Consider the following 18,241-nt stretch of genomic DNA (forward strand, 5'->3'; position numbering starts at 1 on the left):
TAATTTTTATCAATGCGCTCAGTTATTGTTTAATTAATTCAATTTTATCTGTTAAATTTTGAGTATCAACAAATTATTAAAAGAAGAATGGAGTTTGTCTAATTTATCAGAATAAGATTAATATATTTTAATGCTTTTCCAAGTTGTATATTATCTAATGAAAGTGGTTTTGATGAATACTTTGTTTCTTTATAACACTTATTTTGTGAATATCATAACATCTTCGTTGTAAGTTGTTTGATTGTTGATATTGTGTTTTTAAATAATCTATCACACTTATTTTAAATAGCAACAAAAAAATGAAATAATAGAAAAAAGGAAGAGAAAGATATAAAAGAATAAAAAGAAAGATGAAGAAGAATAAAGAATAAAAATAGAAAGTAGAAAAGATAAAAAGAAGATAAAAAGTAATAAAACAAAAGAGATGATAAAAGAAGAAAATAAAGAAGAAAATAAAGAAGAAAATAAAATGTGTATTTTTATTGAAAAATGAGAAATATGAAATAAAAGTGTATAATTTAATGATGTGAAATAATTGGTATTGTTTTATTGTTGAAAAATATTTTATTCTTTTTTATGTTTATTATTTATGTGAATAATTTCATTATGATGTTTATTATATATTCAATCATATATGTTATATGATTATTATATAATATTTAATATCTGATAAAATATAAATAATAAATGATATGAATATATGATATAGATAGAAAAACAAACAAATGAATAAAAGAATAGAAATAAAAAGATATAGAAATGAAATCAAAATATAAAAGATAAAATTAATATAAATAAAAACAGAATGAATATAAATCGAAAGTAGATATAAATGATAATAATATAAAAGATGATAAATATGGATATTCAAATAATAAAATACATCAAAATAGAAAATGAATATAAAGAAGAAAGTATAAAGAATATAAATCGAAAAATCATAAAATAAGAAGAATATATTAATATATAGATAAAAGGAAATGATAATAATGATTACAATTATCATTTACCTATTCTTCCTACTTATTATTCTGATTATTCTACTAAAATGAAAGTATCTTCTAATTATTATAATAATCGTATACATTATTTGATATCATCATATGAAAGAACTATTAATCCTTTATCATCATTTAACTATTTCATTCAAACATGTAAAGGAATTGTTCGTTATTATAGTTATAATGATATTGAAATAAATGATATAACATCAACATGTTCTAAAACATATACACTAATTAATGAAGATGATTTTAATTCATTTGTTGTAACTGTTACTGTGTCTTTATCCTCTGTTTATGTTTATTCATTATCAATAAACATTTATATCATTATTATTAACTATGTAACAATTGATCATACTATCTTTACTTATCCAAAACAGTGGATAAGATATGAATCAACAAATCAAATAACTTTCAATATCATCTGAAAGAAACAACAATATCAAAGAATTCAATGAAAACTATCAATTGGAACATCAGATTCAAGAACAACATCAATTAAAGAAGAAACTACTAACACACTTTTATCTGTAATAATAACTACATCAAAACATTTATCTAGTATAAATAAACCATCATTCACAGGAAGTAAAATATATCAAAGTCAAATAACAATCAAAGGAAGAAAAGAAATAACATTTGATGATATTAGATAAGGTAAATGTGACAAGTTAGTTTATAAAGAAGATTCAACACAATGCAATTATTATAAAGAAGAATATAAGTTAACATCAAATAATCAATGTATCAAACATTCCCAGCTAACTGCAATTTAGAAATGGAAACATTTGTACTAAATGTGATAGTTCTAAACAGTATTATTTAAATTCAAATAATAAACAATGTATTATGATGATAAATATACTTCTGCCAATAGTTATGGACTTTGTAAATCATGTAAAGAAGGATATTATATAGATAATATAGATAAATGGAATCAATTACTCGATGGATGTAAAAAAGGAAGTTCTTATTCATATTGTAATTCATTTATTAATAATTATTGTTTAAGAACAGATAAACTATGTTACACTAATTCAAATTGTGTTTCTAATTATAATAATGTATAATGTATATTATGTAAAGATTATGTATTTAATAGTCAAGAGAATCTATTTTATTCCAGAGAGATGAAATATGAGAATTTTATTATTAAAGATACCATAATGAAATCCAGTTTAACACACTAAAACATAACACTCAGAACTATTTGATAATAGTACAGAAATACATCTCAGGAAAGTAAAGATGTGAGAGAAACTTATGATAAATAGCAGTGATCAGAGGGATGAAAAATAACATAATTGAGTTAAAAAAAGAAGAATTTTATCTGATCATTAACAGAACAGATCGGCATCAATATAAGCAAGTGACGATATGATCCCGTCTTGTATGACGAGAACCACTCACCTCTTCCCATGGTGTTCTCCACACACTTCCATCAGCCATTACATATTCATCACACTCTTCCTCCCATTCTTGCCAATAAACAATCTTATGCTCTTTCATGTCCCACTTAGCCATCATAAACCATTTCCATGTGGTGTATGTCCTTTCAGTTGTACGACTTGATGAATTGCCTCGAGTAACAGTCCTGCGTGATGAAACCTTACCGTAACCCGGAACAACTAGTGAACCATTTGTCCTGATAGCTACGACACCGCTTGGAAGAGTTGACACAACAAGTGACATATGAAGTGAGATAACGATATTGTTAGGTGTCACTTTAAATAGGGGTCATTACGTTGAGTTTAAAACTTATAAACGTTGAACTGGTAATTTTTTTCTTCTTTTTCGACATGATTTCACATGAGAATAGACTAGATTCAAGTTTGTAACTCTTTGTTCTTGTTCGTTGTTTTTTACTATTCATTTTATAGTTTTATTACTATTCGTTTAAGTTCTATTCTTACGTGCACAAAAATAAACAAAGAAATAATGCATCTAAATAAATTATAAAAAAATTGAAAAAGATGAAAATATTTTGCATTATTAGAATATTCCACTTATTATATTTCACTCCTAAAAAAATAAAAAGGATGGTAAATACAGAACTGATTAATTATATTTAATTATTTGTATTCTTGTATTCTTTTATTATTATGTTATTTTTATATTTATTTCTCTGATTATATTATTTATATCATCTATTTATCTATATATTAATATATTCTTCTTATTTTATGATTTTTCGATTTATATTCTTTATACTTTCTTCTTTATATTCATTTTCTATTTTGATGTATTTTATTATTTGAATATTCATATTTATCATCTTTTATATTATTATCATTTATATCTACTTTCGATTTATATTCATTCTGTTTTTATTTATATTAAATTTATCTTTTATATTTTGATTTCATTTATCATTTATTATCTTTTTATTTCTATATCTTTTATTCATTTGTTTGTTTTTCTATCTATATCATATATTCATATCATTTATTATTTATATTTTATCAGATATTAAATATTATATAATAATCATATAACATATATGATTGAATAATTTTACATCATTAAATTATACACTTTTATTTCATATTTCTCATTTTTCAATAAAAATACACAATTTATTTTCTTCTTTTATCATCTCTTTTGTTTTATTACTTTTTATCTTCTTTTTATCTTTTCTACTTTCTATTTTTATTCTTTATTCTTCTTCTTTCTTTTTATTCTTTTATATCTTTCTCTTCCTTTTTTCTATTATTTACTTTTTTAGTTCCACTTTAGTTTAATAAAATTATTACATTTCTTAATTACATCTTTATTAAATAAAAAGTCATTTATCTTTCAATCATTTTTATTTGTTTATGAGTTTTTTTCAAAATACTATAATAATTTAATAAATTGGTCTTTTCATCACATTGAATTTTATACTTTTCTAATTTTTTTGTTTATTTCTTTTTAGTCTAAATATACCAATTAACACAGTCAAAGCGAATAAACATAAACTAAAATAAAGTGTAGTAAATAACCAAGTCATAACAATTAAATTTTATGTTGATACTAACACTCCTAATATTTTAACAATAGTAATGATAAGTTAATAAATTGTTTATGTATTATTGTCAATAAATCAATATAACCATCGACATTGTATCATGTATTTATCTTAGCATTATTTGATATATATTTGTTGGTATTTGTTAGTTGTATACTATTTTTAAATTAACTCAGTTTTGGTTCTTCTTGTTTATGACAAGTTATTATATATTATTTTTTCATAGAACTTATTATAAACCAGATTTTCATTATTAATCCATCAAATACAACACTATTATTTGAAGTATTGTTATTTTGGATTTATAACATAGTTTATACTATTAAATATTAACATACTAATTCCAACATTAAATAGTTTAATGCCTTAATATTAATTCACGAATAACACCATCTTCTTTTTGATAACAATAGTTAAAGTAAACACACTATATTTTACATGAAAATGAATTGTATGATATAAGAAATGAATGTCATGAATAAAAGAAGTATTTCAAATGGAAAGACTATATTTTCAATTGTAAAATTCAATTTATTCAAACACTCTTTTATTCCTTCATGAATTATCAACAAATATAAAACACTATTTTGTTGATAACAAATCATTCATAACAATTAAAAATATATCAGCTCAGATGAAATAACGAAGAAACACTGAATTACTTGAATTAAAAATGGTGCTATTAATTCAACACTAAAAGAATCATAAGTATTGATAATTAAATAATATTTCATTAAAATAATAATATTTGTTTTATGTAATTGAAATAATAATTATATACATACAAATACTACATAAATTCTAATCTATCTAACAACTTATATCATAACTAAGTATATTTTTGATATTGTTGTAGTATTTCTATTATTTTCATCATTTATTATATTCAAAATCATAACAACATTCATCTTTTGTTTAATGAAATTATTTTAATGAAAGTAAAAACACTATTACACTTTAACTTTGATTATTCACAATATATTTTATCATCACATTGCACTATTCCAGTATTTTATTTTGAGAATAACTTATTTTCTTAACAAAACCATCCTTTATCTTCATAATATAATTGAATTAATTCATATAAATAATCAAGTATTATTTGTTCTCTTTATAAAGAAATACAACTCAAATAAATTCTGTTTAATATTGTTCATTCTTACATACACATTATCAACAATGAAACAAACTAGTTACAAATGATTTCAACTCATTTATTCATTAGAATAATTATTTTTCATTGTTTTTGAATGAAAAAACACTAAAATGTTGTTTATTCAATACAATAGTTAAATCAATGACAAATACATATAGAAAATAAATGAATGTACATAACAAATTCAATTAGAATAATTCATGAAAAACTCAAATAACCATTTCATCTCATCAGAATTCAATGGACAATCATCTGTTTGAACATTAGGTGTTGAATAAAAGAGTTGTAATGAATGTAGTAATTTATTTGCTAAAACAACTCCTTCAGTTCCTTCAAATATTCGTTCATGTTTTCTTGTGATTTCCCAAACAAATTCTAAAGCAACAAACTCTTTCTGAAGATTATCTCCAACAATGAAAATATTAACAATGCATGGAATCATTTTTTTAATATTTTCTTCAGTAATTTGATCAAACACTTCTTCACTATCAATACTCATCAATACCTCTTCTAATTTAAGTAAATCATTGACACTAGTTGATATAATATAATTTAATCTAGATTTCTTTTGATTAGGAATATCTTCTATTTCAAGTCTTTTTGTTGGTGTTTTTGATATTTCTTTAGTTCTTTTAAGTAAATTATCTTGAAGATCAACCAATGATTGGACTGGATTTGTTCTTTGTGTGTTTTGAATATTTTTAACATTAGTAGTATGAGAGGATTTATTGATAATAGGACTAGAAATTCTCTTTTTGGATGAACTTTCATTAGGGATGATTTGTAATGAGTTATTGATTGATTTAGGAGTGAAAGTAGTGGTAAGAGATGGACGAGTATTAAGATTTTGTTGAATAGACTTCGTTTTTGTTTGTTTAAAGTCTCTAATGATTTGATACATCTCATTGATTTTGTCTAAGATACATTTAAGATTAATAGCATGTTGTTTATTCCATTGAACTTGTTCTTCTTGCATCTCAAAGATTTTTTCATTCTGAAACTTAATTCCATCAAGTAATTGGATGATTTCATGTGGTATTTCTTTTTGCATTAATATTCATTTTGATTTCAAGATTAAAAAATCTTCTTTTCAACTTTATTTATCGGAAAGTTCAAGAAAATGAAAGTTAATTTCATCTCACAAGAACTAAATTATTATTATGTTCATCTCACAACCTACAAGGTCAACTTGCATTGGAATTGACTTAGGAACAACAAATTCATGTATGTGTGTTTTTGATAAAACAACACCTCGAATTCTTGAGAATGCAGAAGGAAAACGAACAACACCATCTTGTGTTTCTTTTACACCAACAGGAATATTAGTTGGAGAAGCAGCAAAACGAATGGAAGCATTACACCCAACAACTACTATCAGTGGAATTAAGAGGATGATAGGATGTCAATACAAAAGTGATAAACAAGAAAGAAGACCTTATAAAATTGTTAAAGGAAGGAATGGAGAAGGATGGATTCATATTAATGGGAAGACATATTCTCCAACAGAAATTTCATCAATGATTCTTAAGAAATTAAAAAAAGATGCAGAGGCTAAACTAGGGAAAAGAGTAGATGAAGCAGTTATCACATGTCCAGCATATTTTAATGATGCACAAAGACAAGCTACTAAAGATGCAGGAACACTTGCAGGATTAAAAGTTAAAAGAATTATTAATGAACCAACAGCAGCAGCATTAGCATATGGAATAGATACAAGAAAAGAAAATGAAGGAAAGAATAATGCAGTTTATGATCTTGGAGGAGGAACATTTGATATTTGTATTCTTAATATTAATAAAGGGATTTTCCAAGTTAAAGCAACTAATGGAGATACAATGCTTGGAGGAGAAGATTTTGATAAAGCCATTTGTCAATACATTTCGAAAGAATTTGAAAGAAAATATAAACGAAATCTTCAAGGAAATAAAAAAGGAATTAGTAGAATAAAGAAGTAGCAGAGAAAGTAAAATGTGAATTATCATCAAGTGAAGAAAGTATAATTTCATTACCATATCTTGATGGACAAGATTCACTTGAAATTACAATTAATAGAAGAAAAATTGAAGAATTATGTAAAAAAATTAGTAAAAGAACAGAATATCCTTGTATTCAATGTATGAAAGATGCAAAATTAAGAAAAAAAGATATTAGTGATGTTGTACTTGTTGGAGGAATGACAAGGATGCCTTTAATTCAAAATACTGTTCAAGAAATTTTTGGAAAAAAACCATGTAAAAATATCAATCCTGATGAAGCTGTTGCCATTGGAGCAGCAATTCAAGCAAGTATTATTGAAGGAAAGAAAAATGACATTATTCTTGTTGATGTTACACCATTAACTTTAGGAATTGAAACATATGGTGGAGTGATGACACCATTAATCCATAGGAATACAACAATCCCTACATCAGTTTCAAAAGATTTCACTACATCAATGGATAATCAACAAGAAGTAGATATTAAAGTATTTCAAGGAGAACGTAGAGTTACATCAAAGAATAAAAAGTTAGGAGAATTTAAATTGGTTGGAATTCCTCCAGCAAAGAAAGGTATACCAAAAATCCAAGTTACATTTGATATTGATGTTAATGGAATAGTAAAAGTTTCTGCTCTTGATAAAGGAACAGGAAAGAAAACAGGAAATCAAGTTAAATCGAATGGTGGTTTGAATGAAGATGAAATTAATCGACTAGTTAAGGAAGGAGAAGAACATGCTACTGAAGATAATAGAAAAGAAAATTTAATTCTTCTAACCCAATGTTTAAAAGAAATTATTCATTAAGAACATCATATTCAATAAAAAGAGAAAGAAATAAAACAAATGAGGATATTTAGATGATACAGAAACATGTTAAGAAAGATATTTAAAACAAAATTTGTAATGTTTAATAACAATTTATACAATAAACAATAAAAATAATTAAAATGAAGAAAATAATGAATATATTAAGAATATACAAAAATAATATATTGTACAGATCAATTCATTTATATTGAATGAATCTTGTTTCTCATATAATTACATAATAATAAGAAATGAAGAATAAATAAAATAAAGAAAAGAATAAAATAAATAAAAAAGAAAGAAGAACATCATAAAGAAATATTTAATAAATAATTAATTCAATAATTATTTGATTAAAACATGAAATAAATAAAATAAAGAGTAATAAATTAATCAAATTATAAATATAAGAATAAACATAAAGAATAATACTATAAATTAAGAATAAAAAAAGAATCAAAATAAAATGTAGATATGTAGTATAGATTATTCATATAAATTTTAAAGATAAATATATAAAATAACAATAAATAAATAAATATAAGAAAGAAGAAAATAAATAAATCATAAATTAAGAATAAAAAATAAAAGAAATAAAAGAAAAATAAACATAAAATAAGAAAGATATAATCATTAAAATAATCAATTTATTACTTCTATTTATTATATTTTCATTATCAAAACAATGAAATGAATATAATGAATTAATTGAAATAAATAGAATAGATAAATGAAAAGAATATAAAGAATGAAATGAAATAATAGAAAAAGAAAATAAAGATAATATTAAAAGAATAAAATATTAAATAGAAACATATTTAATTAAATATATAATAAATAATCAACCACAATCAACAAATTGAAATAATTAATAAGAAAAGTCAATATTGAAACAGAAATAAATAAAATAAATACAAAAACAAGAAATATTTATAAATTGTATTCTCAAATACAAAATCATATTAATTTAACAAGAGAATCTCATTTAATTTTTACTAATAATAAATAAATTAATTAAACAAAAATCAAAATAACTAATTTTATTTATTTCATTTCATTTAGAATAAATATTGATAATAATAAGAAAATATAATTAATTAGTAGAAATGAAATTATTAGTACTCTTATTAATATTCCACAAGAAGTGGTTAATAATGAAAATATACCATTTAAAACAATAAATAAAGAATATCTATTTAATATTATTCATGAAAATAGAAATAACTTCATTTGATTGAAATATCCATATGAACAATTTACAAATGGTAAATGAAGAAATATAATTTGAAGATTTGATAGTTTACTATTAACAAAAGAATATTTAAATACACTAATAAGTATTATATTAGAAAATGAATAAAATCTAATAAATAAATATTGTATATTAAAGTTATCAACATCTAATAAATCATTTAAATAATTACTTCAAAGAGAAGAAGTTAAACAATGAAATCAACTAAAATTAATATCAGAAGAAATAAAATCAAGAAAAGAAAATGAGAAAAGAATGAAAATAAAACAAAGAATAAATAAAGCATATAAATCAGAAGATAATAAAATATATTGATTATTAACATATAATAAAATTAATACATTTATCATTTTATAAATTTATCATAAATAAACATATGTTAAATCATATGAAAATACTATTTCAAAATTTATTGATTTATTTGATTCTAATAAATAACTAATTCAACTCATATTCACAAATAATAGATGTTGATATTGTAATTAATCATAATAGATTGAGAAAAATATATCAACATAAGATGATGTTAACACAATATATTCATGAAGAATATCAAATTTTATAAAAATTATAATGAAAGAAAACTATAATACAAGTTTGTATGAACAAGAAACATGTGAAGTAAGAGAGAAAGAGAATAATACAAAAACACATAGAGAATGATATACAAAACAAATATTAATAAATATGAAGATGTTGAACATAAAGTTTCATAACCATCAATTATGAAATAAGAAACAAAAAATAATGAGAAAATCAAGAAAACCAACAGAAATAATAATTTATACATATTAATTTTGTTATTGTATTTGTTCATTTATAACAAAATGAATAAAAGAATAGAGAAGTGGTATTATTGTATGATATGATGGTGATTCATATGGTAAAGATGAAGAAATTGAAGTAAGTTTATCACCAACTGATATCATTGATTTAAATGATAAAGATGAAGATAATAAATTAAAAGAATAAAGATATAAAATTAGAATAAGTATTTTAGAAACATATAGATTTAATTATAAATATAATGAAAATAAACATAGAGAATTTATAAAAGATGTAATATATGAAAGAGTGAATATATATCAATATGTTATATGAGATGAAATAATAGAAGAAAATGAAGAAGAAACAAAAAAGATAATAAAGAAATATCAAATAAAATGGAATCAAAATAATAAAAGAATAAATAAAATAGATAATAAATATGATAAATAAATTAATATAAAACATGTACATTGATGATATGAATATGGAGACAATGTAGAATTGAGTACAAAATGTGTACTATCATATTTTGAATCATGATATAAATTTGAATATAATAAAAATAAAAGTATTGAAGAATATTGTTCAAATGGAGTATCAATAAACATAATAAACATAAACATGATTAATATTTGAATAATCAGATTAAATCATTAAATGAAGAAAGAATAAAATAATAAATAATAATTAGGATAACAAATACAAAGAGAAAGAAATAAATAGATTTATATGAAATAAAATAAATAAGAAAATAGAAATAAAGAATAAATGATAAAAAGAGAATAAAAATAATAAATAATAGAAATAAAAGAATAACATAAAACAAAAAGAATATAAAGAAATATCAATAAAATAAAAAGTAGTTAATTAAGTATTAATAGAACTTGTGTCTATTGTTCCTGCCTCACCGGAAACTAATCCCATCCCTGAGTCTTCGTCATGTAGTTCAACTACATATGTTTGGTTGTGATCTCCACAGTGTTCCATGACGTCCATCATGTTCCTAATTACAATGTTTTTGATTTCTTTAGTGATGTCAATTTCGATTTTTAATTGTTTGATTAATTTAATACTTTCCGCATTTACTAGCCCATTAATCGAAATTACTACTGGAATTATTTTGACATCCTTTATTTTCTCTATTTTCATTACCCTATTTTTTAATTCCTTATACATATTTCTTTTCTTCCAATACCCTCCATTAATATTATGATCTGCCACAATATTCATATCAAATATTAGACATGTTTTATTCTTTTTATTTATTACATATATGTCTGGTCTTTTATGATATAGTCCATCACTTTTTGGCATTATTTGTTTGTTCAATATCATAGTGATGTCGTTGTATTGGAACACTGTTTCATATGGGGGTTTCTTGTATTGTTTATTTCATGTGTATTTTCTTATTAACCCCTCCCATATGATAATGCCAATATGGTCATGTTTCTCCATTTGTGATTTCTTATGACCAATGCAAGATAGTAGAATGTGTTCTACTGTGGATATCTTGTATTTACAAAGTGGGCAGTACTTTAATCTTTCATTTTTTAATATTTTATCTTTCCTGTACCCACTAAATATTGCTCCATCTTGCATTTTAGTTAATTGGAGAAATGAATTTTTCTTTATATTGATGGACTTCCATGCATTGATTGTAGTAGTTTTATCTACAAATTTTGACTCGAACCATCTTCTAAAATGTCAACTTGTTTGATTTCTATTTTTTGATGTATTGGTCGGTCATTAATTTCTTTATTTTTAATACTACTTCTTTTTCTTTTTTATTTTCACTTCATTTATTATTTCTTCTATTTTCGTTTCTGTGATCTTATGACGGGCTTTTTTAATTCTATTCAATATTCCTTTCTTGGAATACCATCTATCTATTATGTTATTTCTTATTTCACTCTTGTACATTAGTACATTACTGTTCTAATTAATTCATTAACATATTCATCTATTAGGCTTATTAATCCTTCACCCATTTCATTTATATTGACATATAGACGGTCTTTGGAGTTATAACTAATGTATTTTGCATTTCTTAAATATTTTCTTATCTCCAAATCCATTCTATCTAGGTCAGTTACATTCCAATTTACTACTGATGCTGAATATCTTCAGATTGATTACTTCAGTATTAATTCTTGTAATATATCTTCTATTACTACTTTCATCAGTATTTATCTCTTCCATTTTCTTCATCATCTTTTCTTTGATGATTTTACAATTGAAGGTATCATTAATTTCATCGGACTGCCATACTCCTAAATATTTATACAATTCCTCTCCTTCAATTAATTTGATGTTTTACATTCCATCTGGTATTTTATTAATGTTCTTTAATACCATTCCTGATTTATTTCATTCATTTCCATCCCTATTCCACTTATTATTTCTTTAATTTCATTGTGGATTGTTACCATTTCTTCACTACTTAGTGTCATTATTCTCAATTCATCCATATACAATGTATGGTTTGATTTTGGGAATTTCTCTTCTATGATTTGAGAAATTACATTCATTTTGATGATGAAAAGTAGAAATGATAAGGAATCACAATGTAAAATTCATCAATTTAATACATCCTAGATATTCATTATATTTATATCCTATGAATATCTTCCATCTGTTCATCATACTTTCTACAATGTCTATGATGACACCCTCTACATTAAAATATTTTAGTGCTTCTATTACCCATTCATGATTTACTGTTTCATATGCTTTCTTAATGTCATAATATGACTCTACATATTTTGGGTATTTTTCTTCTTTTTACTGCTTTAACATATAACTGTTAATTAATCCTTCTTTATCATCAAGAGATTGCAGTTTACATCATAATTGATTTTTACTAATTTTTAGTGATTCATTATTCATGTTAATTCTATTATGAATCTTCTCTTTCAATATTGAGGTAAATACTTTCATAATTACATTTGTACAACTGATAGGACGATAATTAATGACATCGTTCCTATCACCTCATTTGTGGATTAATATAGTTCTTCCACTTACCATATCTAGAGGGGTGTTTTCATTGAAGTTTAACCATTCATTGAAGATATTAAGAATGGACTCTCTTGATGATGACATTCTCTTCCAATAATACAAATATATAATGTCAATGCCTGGTGATTTCCAATTACTTATTTTCATCAGGCTTAAATTTAAATCATCAGATGTGATGATGACATTATCATAATTCCTATATCTTTCATTCCACGATGTGATTTGTTTTATTTTCCAATGTTCTTTATTTAATATCACCTGTGTTTCATATAATGATTTCAAATATTCTAAATTAATATCGTTATTTGGGTATATTTCATTTTGTGGGTCTTTCTTCTTTATTTTAATTTTGTTATTAGAATCAAACATGATTTTATTTGTATTGATTCTGACCCTTTCATTCTTATTAAATTTAATTCTTTCTTTAATCATTGTCATCATATATTTTAGGTAATTTATATTTATTGAATTAATTCAAATCATAAATATATTAAATTATATTCATAACAATGTTATAATTTTATATAAGTACTAAATTAAATAAAAATGTAATATTAAATGTTTATATCTTTTATTTATGTTCATCAAATTGGTATAAGTTACAATTGAATATAGTTATTATTTTATTATATATTTTCATTTCATTCTTTTTGATAAATATAATTTAATATTTGAATATAATTTGTTTAATAAAATGTTGATAATGATGAAATAAAAACAAAACTATCAATTTGTTCATTGATCTGTGATATTTTTATATTATATTAAACTAAATTTAAATGATTTTGATTGTATTAATTTCATATTTGTTTACAATATTTATTTTATTAATTGAGTATTTCATTCATTTTATTTGATTTGTGTTTATAATTAAATTATAATAAGAAATAAGAAGAATTGATATTCAAAGAAATAAATAGATATTCAACAAGTTAACATTTCTATCATACATTACATTAACTTATCTATAAAGTATCAATAAAGATGTTTATTTGATTAAATAAGAAGATTATATTAACTGATTGTAGAATTGAAGATGATTATTATTAATAAGTATTTTACAATTATAAAATAATTATTAACAATAACATTGTTAACACATTCTATCAATAGATAGAAATGTTAAACAAGAAATTATACAAAGAAATAAAATTCTTTTAAACAGAATTATTCTTTCTATTTTGAATGATTAATGATGAAGAATATAGATTGAGATGATGATTAATAATAGTATATTCTAAATACAAAATCAATACAGAATAAATCAATCATTCAAATGATTATTGTGGTGATCAAACGAATGAATATTTTAATATAAATTGAAATTGTTTGTTGTATTTATTACTTAATGATTTATTATGATGAATTTACAATACACAACAGAGAAATAACATGATTAACTAACAAATTAAATTATTTCAAATAATATTGTTCTGAGTGTATAAATTTCACTCAATTGTACAATGTTACATTGAAATATAATTAAAATGGTTTTTGATAAAGTTAATAATGAAATAGATAAACAAAGAATAAAATAAAGATATGATTGATAACATAAAAGAAAAAGAAAGAAAAAAGAATAACAAAATAGAATATAAAGAATAAAGAAAATAAATATGATTGAATTTGTTTATTTAATTTGTTTTTGATTAAAATACAAAATAATATAAATAACATGAGTAATATCATATTAGTTAATAGTATACTATTTCATTATATTTCATATTAATTATTTTCATTCTTTTGTTATTATTTTGATTTACTTTTCATCTTATTTTTGATAATAATGAATAAAATAATAAATATGAATATTAATATGTTTAAATGAATGAAATGTAAATAATGAATAAAATATTAATTAACATGAATTATTTACATCATTTAAATATGAATTATTTCATTTATCTAATCATTGAATATATAAAAAAACAAATAAAAAGATAAAATAGATAAGAATGAAATGATAATATCAAATAAATGATTATATTTAAATGAATAGAAATAAAATGAATATAATATAGAAATAAAAGAATGAAATAACAAAACTAATAAATGTGATATATAACAATAAAATCAATAATGTTATTAAAAAAGAACTTAAAAATACATAATAATGGAAATAACATCAACATCAAATAACATATCAATTGATAAAACACATAAAGTAATTCAACAACTAGAAGAATGGACAGAAAGAAGAATAGGAAATATATTATTTGATTCAGATAATGATAATTGGAATAAAGATACATCAGTATTTAATCAAAGAATAATAAATAAAGAACATATAATAATTATTATTGAAGATACAAATGGAAATAAATTTGGAGGATATATTAATGTGAAAATTGATAAAGTTGATAATTGGATAAATGATCCAAAATCATTTTTATTTTCATTAGAATCAAATGGAAGAATACAAGGAATGATGAAATTTGATATTAAAGAACCACAATATGCATTTTATTTATGTAATCAATCAAGTAATTGTTTGTTTACATTTGGATATGGTGATATTACTGTTTATAAAGAAAATTATAAGACATATTCATGGTGTTATCAACAATCATTTTCATATAAAGGAATATCAAATGCACTTTGTGGAAAACATGATTTCACACCACAACGAATTATTGTAATTGAAATGAAATGATTTTTATTCATTATTATTTATTTGAAAACTAAAAAAGAATATAAAATAAAATCAATAAATGAATATGAACATTTCATCTATCAATAAATGAAATGGTGAATATAAAAATGTTCATATTTCATTCTTGTTTTATTTTATTTGAAATAATCATATTCAATGTGTTAATTTAATAAATAATAAAAAGAAATAAGAATAAAAGATAAATAAAATATAATAAAATATTTATTTTATTCTTTTTTATTTATTTTTTATTTTATTTATATTATTTTATATTTATTTATTTTATTCTTATTCTTTTATCTTTATATTTATTATATATTTCTTATTTTATTATTTATGTTATATTCTTATATCTTTTTATTCTTATTTTATATTTATTCATTATTACTCATTTCATATTAACAATGATAAATAACAATACAACATATAATAAATAAATGATATAAGATAAACAACAATAAATAATAATAATAAAATATAAACAAACAATATAAACAAATATAAAATGATAAAATATCATCTAATATAAAATAAGAATAACAAAGAATAAAAAGAAGAAATGGATGATGATTAGAAAAGAAAAAATTGACAAAAAGAAGAAATGAATGATGATAATCAAAGATAAAAATCAATATAAAATATAAAATCAAATATAATAAATAATAAGAATAAGAATGATTATATCTTATTTTATTATTATATTCTTCTTTATGATTCGAATATGGTATATCAGATACACAACACAAATAACTAATATTTCCATGTTTCAAATCACCTAATTATCTTCTGGTTATGATATCCCTTTGGTGAGATAACATACCACATAACACTAATTGTTTATTTTTATTATGACTAATTATTATGGAAGTATTATCAATAATGATTATTATTTATTATGATATAAGATTATTTATTTATTATGATTGTAGTATTATTATTTCTTATGATACAATATATTTATCATTATACTTTTGAGTTGAATACATGATGTGTTATCAATAAAGATTATTTAAACAATGTTGATGATAGGGAACCAAAATAAGCAAAGAAACAATGCATCTAAATAAAAAAACCCCAAAAAGAAAAGGGCAAAATATTTTGAATCAATAAAATAATAGTTTTTATTATTTTGTTCCTAAAAAAATAAAAAATAAAAAAGTAAATTAAATAATCATTCTATACTCATTTATATTTCTTTATATTTTATATCATTTTATGATTAATTGTTCTGAAATATAAATGATTCAGAAATGATATTTGATTCAATGTAAGTATACATTTTTATTATTATGTTATTATTATGTTATTTATGTATTTTATTTTATATATTTATATATTTTATTATTATATTTATTTTTATTATTATATTATATATCATCATATTATCTATATATTTTATATTTATCATATTTTATTAGTTTTATATTCTTATTATTTATATTTTATTTAAATTCATATATTTCTATTTATATATAATTTATTATATATGAATACATTTCTTTATCTTATTTTCATTTTTATTATATTTTTATATTTTATATCTTCTTTCTTTTTATATTTATTATTATTATTTTATTTATATTATATTGTTTTTATTTATCTTTTCATTTATATATTTTATTTATTATTATATCATTTCTTTTCTCTTATTATTTCTTTATTATTTATTATTATTTATTTAATTTTTATATCTTCTATCTATATTATATGAAATTATTATTTATTATATATTACAATTATATATTAATCATATAACATTTATATTTGATTATATATTATATTTTTCTTCTTTTCTCTTCTTTTTTATATTATTTTATTTTTTATTTGAATATATTTGTTTTTGTATTTTTGTTATTTATTTTATTTCTTATTTTTTGTGTTTATTTTATTCTTATTTATCATATTTATCATTTATATTATGTTATATTTGATTTTATTAATTATATTAATTAATATTTTATTAATATAAATATTATGTTTATTATTTTATTATTTATTTATTTTTATTATTTATTTTATCTTTTCTTATTATTCTTTTATTATTTTATGTTTATTATATTTTATTTTTTTATTTCTTTTTCTATCTATTTTTTATTATTTTTATTTATTATATATATTTCTTTTATTCTTATTCTGTTATTATTTATATTTTTTATTTATTTTATTTATTCGATTGTTTAATAAAAAATATATTCAATTTTATTATTTGTTTATTATTATTATTTATTTTTATTTATATATTAATTTGATTAATATATTTGTATTATATCATTTTTATATTTATTATTATTTATATTTTGTATTATTATTTATTATTATTATCATTTTTATTTTTATTTATCATTTTATATTATATTATTCATTATTTAATGAATTTAATATTTATTATGAAATCATTTATTAATTATTTCATTTTATAATGATATATTATTTAAATTATTTTGTTATATCACATTGATTATTCAATATTTAATGATAGAAATTAATGATATAAGATTAAGATAATAGATATAAATAAAATGATGAATATTGAAACAATCATTTAAAATCAAAAATAAATAATAAGAAATATAAATATAATATAAAGAATAAAGAAAA

The 18,241-nt window shown here is 20.5% G+C and overlaps 4 protein-coding genes across 4 annotated transcripts, besides 49 other annotated features; 1 reads left to right on the forward strand and 3 right to left on the reverse strand.

The window, feature by feature from the left end:
- Positions 1-154: 154 nt before the first annotated feature.
- Positions 155-1,006, reverse strand: EDI_195220 (uncharacterized protein; the record flags this gene model as incomplete). Its single annotated transcript, XM_001738134.1, has 2 exons — positions 155-569; positions 720-1,006. 2 exons carry the CDS (start codon positions 1,004-1,006, stop codon positions 155-157), a joined length of 702 nt encoding a protein of 233 aa, XP_001738186.1.
- Positions 335-470: a microsatellite.
- Positions 556-666: a sequence feature (AT_rich).
- Positions 670-836: a microsatellite.
- Positions 734-921: a microsatellite.
- Positions 874-990: a microsatellite.
- Positions 1,007-2,360: 1,354 nt separating the features above from the next.
- EDI_195230 (uncharacterized protein) lies at positions 2,361-2,696 on the reverse strand (the record flags this gene model as incomplete). The annotated part of the gene is made up of 1 exon (XM_001738135.1): positions 2,361-2,696. One exon carries the CDS (start codon positions 2,694-2,696, stop codon positions 2,361-2,363), a length of 336 nt encoding a protein of 111 aa, XP_001738187.1.
- A 253-nt stretch (positions 2,697-2,949) lies between these two features.
- Positions 2,950-2,970: a sequence feature (AT_rich).
- A 101-nt stretch (positions 2,971-3,071) lies between these two features.
- Positions 3,072-3,260: a microsatellite.
- Positions 3,133-3,303: a microsatellite.
- A 27-nt stretch (positions 3,304-3,330) lies between these two features.
- Positions 3,331-3,460: a microsatellite.
- Positions 3,461-3,470: 10 nt separating this feature from the next.
- Positions 3,471-3,536: a sequence feature (AT_rich).
- A 43-nt stretch (positions 3,537-3,579) lies between these two features.
- Positions 3,580-3,727: a microsatellite.
- A 13-nt stretch (positions 3,728-3,740) lies between these two features.
- Positions 3,741-3,859: a sequence feature (AT_rich).
- Positions 3,860-4,725: 866 nt separating this feature from the next.
- Positions 4,726-4,791: a sequence feature (AT_rich).
- A 560-nt stretch (positions 4,792-5,351) lies between these two features.
- Positions 5,352-6,218, reverse strand: EDI_195240 (uncharacterized protein; the record flags this gene model as incomplete). The annotated part of the gene is made up of 1 exon (XM_001738136.1): positions 5,352-6,218. One exon carries the CDS (start codon positions 6,216-6,218, stop codon positions 5,352-5,354), a length of 867 nt encoding a protein of 288 aa, XP_001738188.1.
- A 109-nt stretch (positions 6,219-6,327) lies between these two features.
- EDI_195250 (chaperone protein DNAK, putative) lies at positions 6,328-7,949 on the forward strand (the record flags this gene model as incomplete). Its single annotated transcript, XM_001738137.1, has 2 exons — positions 6,328-7,118; positions 7,154-7,949. 2 exons carry the CDS (start codon positions 6,328-6,330, stop codon positions 7,947-7,949), a joined length of 1,587 nt encoding a protein of 528 aa, XP_001738189.1.
- A 78-nt stretch (positions 7,950-8,027) lies between these two features.
- Positions 8,028-8,139: a sequence feature (AT_rich).
- A 43-nt stretch (positions 8,140-8,182) lies between these two features.
- Positions 8,183-8,349: a microsatellite.
- A 3-nt stretch (positions 8,350-8,352) lies between these two features.
- Positions 8,353-8,419: a microsatellite.
- A 35-nt stretch (positions 8,420-8,454) lies between these two features.
- Positions 8,455-8,568: a microsatellite.
- Positions 8,569-8,640: 72 nt separating this feature from the next.
- Positions 8,641-8,824: a microsatellite.
- Positions 8,697-8,878: a microsatellite.
- A 57-nt stretch (positions 8,879-8,935) lies between these two features.
- Positions 8,936-9,052: a sequence feature (AT_rich).
- Positions 9,053-9,268: 216 nt separating this feature from the next.
- Positions 9,269-9,341: a sequence feature (AT_rich).
- Positions 9,342-9,397: 56 nt separating this feature from the next.
- Positions 9,398-9,542: a microsatellite.
- A 216-nt stretch (positions 9,543-9,758) lies between these two features.
- Positions 9,759-9,779: a sequence feature (AT_rich).
- Positions 9,780-10,144: 365 nt separating this feature from the next.
- Positions 10,145-10,250: a microsatellite.
- Positions 10,251-10,301: 51 nt separating this feature from the next.
- Positions 10,302-10,436: a microsatellite.
- A 75-nt stretch (positions 10,437-10,511) lies between these two features.
- Positions 10,512-10,540: a sequence feature (AT_rich).
- Positions 10,541-10,568: 28 nt separating this feature from the next.
- Positions 10,569-10,697: a microsatellite.
- Positions 10,698-10,708: 11 nt separating this feature from the next.
- Positions 10,709-10,782: a microsatellite.
- A 44-nt stretch (positions 10,783-10,826) lies between these two features.
- Positions 10,827-13,465: a repeat region.
- A 6-nt stretch (positions 13,466-13,471) lies between these two features.
- Positions 13,472-13,686: a sequence feature (AT_rich).
- A 52-nt stretch (positions 13,687-13,738) lies between these two features.
- Positions 13,739-13,874: a sequence feature (AT_rich).
- A 155-nt stretch (positions 13,875-14,029) lies between these two features.
- Positions 14,030-14,072: a sequence feature (AT_rich).
- A 426-nt stretch (positions 14,073-14,498) lies between these two features.
- Positions 14,499-14,605: a microsatellite.
- A 14-nt stretch (positions 14,606-14,619) lies between these two features.
- Positions 14,620-14,664: a sequence feature (AT_rich).
- Positions 14,665-14,672: 8 nt separating this feature from the next.
- Positions 14,673-14,768: a microsatellite.
- A 2-nt stretch (positions 14,769-14,770) lies between these two features.
- Positions 14,771-14,888: a sequence feature (AT_rich).
- A 9-nt stretch (positions 14,889-14,897) lies between these two features.
- Positions 14,898-15,070: a microsatellite.
- An 82-nt stretch (positions 15,071-15,152) lies between these two features.
- Positions 15,153-16,355: a repeat region.
- Positions 16,356-16,676: a repeat region.
- Positions 16,677-16,733: 57 nt separating this feature from the next.
- Positions 16,734-16,868: a sequence feature (AT_rich).
- A 60-nt stretch (positions 16,869-16,928) lies between these two features.
- Positions 16,929-17,090: a microsatellite.
- Positions 17,091-17,097: 7 nt separating this feature from the next.
- Positions 17,098-17,131: a sequence feature (AT_rich).
- A 17-nt stretch (positions 17,132-17,148) lies between these two features.
- Positions 17,149-17,319: a microsatellite.
- A 12-nt stretch (positions 17,320-17,331) lies between these two features.
- Positions 17,332-17,425: a microsatellite.
- Positions 17,426-17,444: 19 nt separating this feature from the next.
- Positions 17,445-17,605: a microsatellite.
- A 19-nt stretch (positions 17,606-17,624) lies between these two features.
- Positions 17,625-17,810: a microsatellite.
- Positions 17,811-17,840: 30 nt separating this feature from the next.
- Positions 17,841-17,990: a microsatellite.
- Positions 17,991-18,113: a microsatellite.
- Positions 18,114-18,241: a microsatellite.

The sequence above is a fragment of the Entamoeba dispar genome, genomic scaffold, assembly GCF_000209125.1.
Source record: "Entamoeba dispar SAW760 scf_1105229461107 genomic scaffold, whole genome shotgun sequence".
Lineage (NCBI taxonomy): Eukaryota > Evosea > Mastigamoebida > Endamoebidae > Entamoeba > Entamoeba dispar.